The sequence below is a fragment of the Asparagus officinalis genome, chromosome 4, assembly GCF_001876935.1.
Source record: "Asparagus officinalis chromosome 4, Aspof.V1, whole genome shotgun sequence".
Lineage (NCBI taxonomy): Eukaryota > Viridiplantae > Streptophyta > Magnoliopsida > Asparagales > Asparagaceae > Asparagus > Asparagus officinalis.
Window position 1 is genome coordinate 72,318,738 of NC_033797.1, and position 4,091 is coordinate 72,322,828.

The window sequence follows — 4,091 nt, forward strand, 5'->3', positions numbered from 1 at the left end:
GCCTTCCGCCGCCGCCGCTATATAAATAATAACTATAAATGGTGTTTTGAAAACACGTTTGAAAAATAAACACCATGGTATGGTGTTTTTTTTAAAAACACTACAAAAAGAAACACTTTGGTTACCAAACACAAAAAAGCTTGTTGCTCTTTAAGTTAGAAGTTTAAGCAGGAAAGGATATCAGTGAATGCTTAAACATATTTACGCTTTAGCCCATACCCACTCTCTTCTGGCAGACTCTTGGAAGAAGATTCCTGATCAGCATGATGCCTGCCTCAACCACTAATACCAGCAAATGTCTCCAAGGCTTTTGCATGGCAGTCAAATGTCAGTATTCCTGGCTTAGCTTCTAGAGTAAATTCCAAGCTATTGTTGCTGCATCTGCTTTAATGGTCGTCACGTCATTAAATGTTGTCCAGAAGTTGTTTGCCATGGTACCTGTGTATCCCATCACACTTGTTACTCGGATCAATGATTGTGATTGATAGATAGTTATGCACTTCTTTCCACGATATTTCTCTGTTTAGTTTGGTATTTGGATACATCATTAACAGAAAAAGATAAAGGAAGAAAGATCATAAACGGCAGGCGTGTTATTGTTAGTTTTTGGTGGTACCTACTGTACCCTATGAACTGTTCTCAGAACAATGATTTAATTGATACATAATTATGCACCAAATTCCAAGGTAGATTTGTTTGTAGGTTTGTATTAACTAGGTATTTCATTAATAAAAGAGGATGAAGAATGAATATTGTGACGCTGAAACTTTGTATACATAGAAAATGAATTACACGTTTAATTAATAGTAGCTTTCACATGGTAATAACGCCGCCCTGATGCTGAGTGTATATGCTTTTCTCATTATGCTCGGGTTGTTTTCACATCATTATTTCCTCCCTTTCTAGCTGCCAGACTTGGAAGTTCCACTTGTAGATGTTAAAGAAAAGGTTAAAGAAAAGGACGGTTGTCAAGTCAGGGAACATCTGAATGAAAAGCATTCCTCTTCCACCAAAATTACGAATGCAGAGAAACCTAAAAGGTCAGTGTAAAAGGTTTTGATTAGAATATTTAAGTTTTGCAACCTTTATGTTTTCTCTTTTGCCCTATGATATTTGATTGTTTGCCTTGTCCATGGTGTTTACTACATTTACTTTGATATTATTCAAATATTGTTTGTTTCGTTACTGCATAAAAACTGAATGTATATTAGTTGCTGCGATCCTTTGTCTTCACTAGAATAGGAACCAGTTTATTGAAGAAATTTAGTTTGTCACTAATTGTATTTCATATTTAGGAGATTGCTTCCAGCATCAGCCCTGCTACTGAAGGAATTTAACGGCCTTGATCTGGAAGCTGAGAATGCTAAGGTGTGTTACTGCACTGGAGTATCTTTTCGTTCAACGGTTTCTTTTAGTTTTAGTTGTGCTACTTCTAACCAAACACAGCACAAAAGTTCTTATCGAACGGGTGATCATCAATTCAGCATCACTCTGTATTTACACACCATTAAGTTTATATGGATAGTAATTATATTGTTTTTTGCAATTTTCTAATCCTTGAACTGAGTGGTTATGTTATCCTAATGTACAAAGTACTTTGCCAATAAAATAAAAGGTTCTGAACTCCTAAAATTTCCATTGTAACACCTCCTAGGTCCTTAATGAATGTGATGCACCTTCTCTATAGCTCCTTAGTACACCTATGAATACGATTGGTACATAACCAGTAATGCACAAAAGTTTCTTTGCTCTAGATTGACTTGACTGATTTATTTTCAACCTGCCTTCTTTACTAATATGAAGATCCGATAGACCCACAACATTATTAATAGTTCTCGACTTTTTCAAGTGAACTTAAAAACAAATTTCAATATAATGCTTTCAGGTTCTTCAACCATTCAAAGCCTTTTGAATAATTGATATTTTCAGTACTCATATAGTTCTTGTTTGACTGCAGGAGGTTAGAAATAAACTAAGTGCAGTGGGAAGAGGAAGATCTGAAGGTAGCAAGTCCCTTGTTCGCCTTCTCACAGGCAAGCAATGAGCTGTGGACATGGTTATCTAGAGTATGTCAATGGCTTCCATACAATTTTTTGGTGATTCCTTTTTTTAAAACAACAATTTGACGATGCATGGATATAATAGAAGTAATGGTCATAGTTATGTTTAAAGCTTCTAAAATGCTGGTTTTGACGGGGAAGACTGTATTTATATGGGTCAGATATAATTTATGGTTTTATAAATTAATATATAGTTGATGTATATTGCGTTTCATTTCAAATCTGCGACGCAGGCTTGAAGGATGGATGTCCCTCTTGGGTTGCCAACTCGAAAGGAAAACAACAGACTCGACCCACCATGCAACATTAGGACCAAATGTAACCTCATCCCACCCGTAGTTAAGTCAACGTCGAATCTGAGCTTACCGATCTTGGACTTCAGAAAAACCAACCTATGTGTTAAGCCTGTGTCATGGCAATGGCCAAAACTCGTTGGCATTTACAAAATAACGTGGTTGCTTTTGCAATCGAAAAATTATTTTCAGACCATTGACACCTGAACCTGTTGGATTACAAAATCTAGGATGTACCAATCCGTCCCTAATCCAGTATCAAAAATTTTATGCAGACATACCAATCGATCTTGCGTGCCCGCGATCATTTACTAGTTTGAACAAGCAGGAAAATGGGAAGTCCTTACAGCCTGGAACTGGCTTATTATTAATGATAAATAATATTCGCCGTCCCATACGGAGGCAATTATGTATGCTTTGAAGATAAAAGGATTAGAATGTCAACAGGAAAGTGCGAATTTCCATCGGCCCTAACTCAACAATAAGCGTGTCTTTGTTGATAGGGCCGCCCTTCACAGGAGCAGAGATTTTGCCGTCCCCTTCAACTCTCCAATTCATCTTCTTCATCTGTGATTTATCTTGATTTGCGGATAAGTTCGTTTCGTTCACCTCTTTGATCTGCAAGAAAATCAGCCGTCTCTTTGAAAAAAAAATGCTTTTAGGTTTCTCATAAGATAAAGAGCGGTATAAAAAATGAACTCACCTCCGGCAGCATAGATATTCTGTTAGTGTAACAAAATCAACCGAATTTTTGTGAATTTGCACTCAAACACTCTTTAACACCGAAATCACAATACTTCGTAAAAGTTTTATGGGAAAAATAAATTTGATTTAGGTGTTTCGGACGCGGCTTTCTTGATTGAACCAAAGGGAAACACCCAGAACCATAAGAAAAGTGGTGAAGAAGTCAATATAGATGAAGCAGTCATTTATGCAGTTTGTTGATCCTGCTTACCCGCCACTTGTTTAACTACCAACTCATGATCCACCAACACTGGCTCCTATGCACCACACCGGCACGGGCAGCATCATAGGAAGCTTAGATAACCTTTTGATGCAGCCTAAGCCGGGGTTGTTCTCCGACAAGTCACTAATTCGGATCGCTGAGGAATAGGTGGGTAAAGATGAATAACTATTCGGAGTGGTATTGAATGAGGTTTCCATCGGGATAGAAATATGTCCAAGGCTCCAACCGCCCGGGTACCAGCTACATCTGTTCCGTGCACCTATGCGCCCTGAGTGTAGAGAGCCCGGCTAACATTGGTCAGGGTGTGGAGAGTTCAAGAAAGCGGTCCAGCTGCTTAACAGGCTCACTTTGGGCCTCGGTGGAGCGGCAAGGTGCTGCTTCCGCTTTTTCTAGCGCGCTTTTACCGGCTTTTTGCAACGTTGACTAGTAGTTTTCTCTCCTTTAAAAAAAGGGCAGGAGTTACCAGTTTATTTGAACTTTTTTCTACTTTTGGATGGTGGTAAGGCTGGGGAGACATTTATGTCATTTGTTCAACTAAAATAAGATGACTTTGGCAAAAGAAGTAATAGAAACTTAAATTCATCTGACTGTTCTTTTTTCTGGGAAAAGCTTTCTTGTTTGACATCAAATTAAATAAGGAAAAAAAAATCCAGTTATATGGTTTCTCCATCAAACCTTATAACTCATTAAACACTTCGCTAGTGAATTAAGAAGAAAGAATGTACCGTTTTTGAAGTAAAAATCTTTTTCAAATCCACTGTGGCTAGTGCT

General features: G+C 37.9%; 2 protein-coding genes across 2 annotated transcripts in view; one reads left to right on the top strand and one right to left on the bottom strand.

Moving 5' to 3' along the window:
- The window catches only part of LOC109838912, a gene marked incomplete at its 5' end in the record, with an annotated part of 27,869 nt that extends 25,607 nt beyond the window's left edge, over positions 1–2,262 (top strand). The window contains 3 exons of the mRNA XM_020407338.1: positions 907–1,040; positions 1,296–1,368; positions 1,958–2,262. Of these exons, the coding sequence (XP_020262927.1) occupies positions 907–1,040; positions 1,296–1,368; positions 1,958–2,044 (294 nt within the window). The remainder of the gene's footprint in view (positions 1–906; positions 1,041–1,295; positions 1,369–1,957) is intronic.
- LOC109837715 (alpha-mannosidase) overlaps positions 2,681–4,091 on the bottom strand; it is a 22,083-nt gene continuing 20,672 nt past the window's right edge. The window contains 2 exon segments of the mRNA XM_020406055.1: positions 2,681–2,971; positions 4,046–4,091. The exon segment at positions 4,046–4,091 is cut by the window's right edge and continues 134 nt beyond it. Of these exon segments, the coding sequence (XP_020261644.1) occupies positions 2,786–2,971; positions 4,046–4,091 (232 nt within the window). The 3' untranslated portion in view covers positions 2,681–2,785.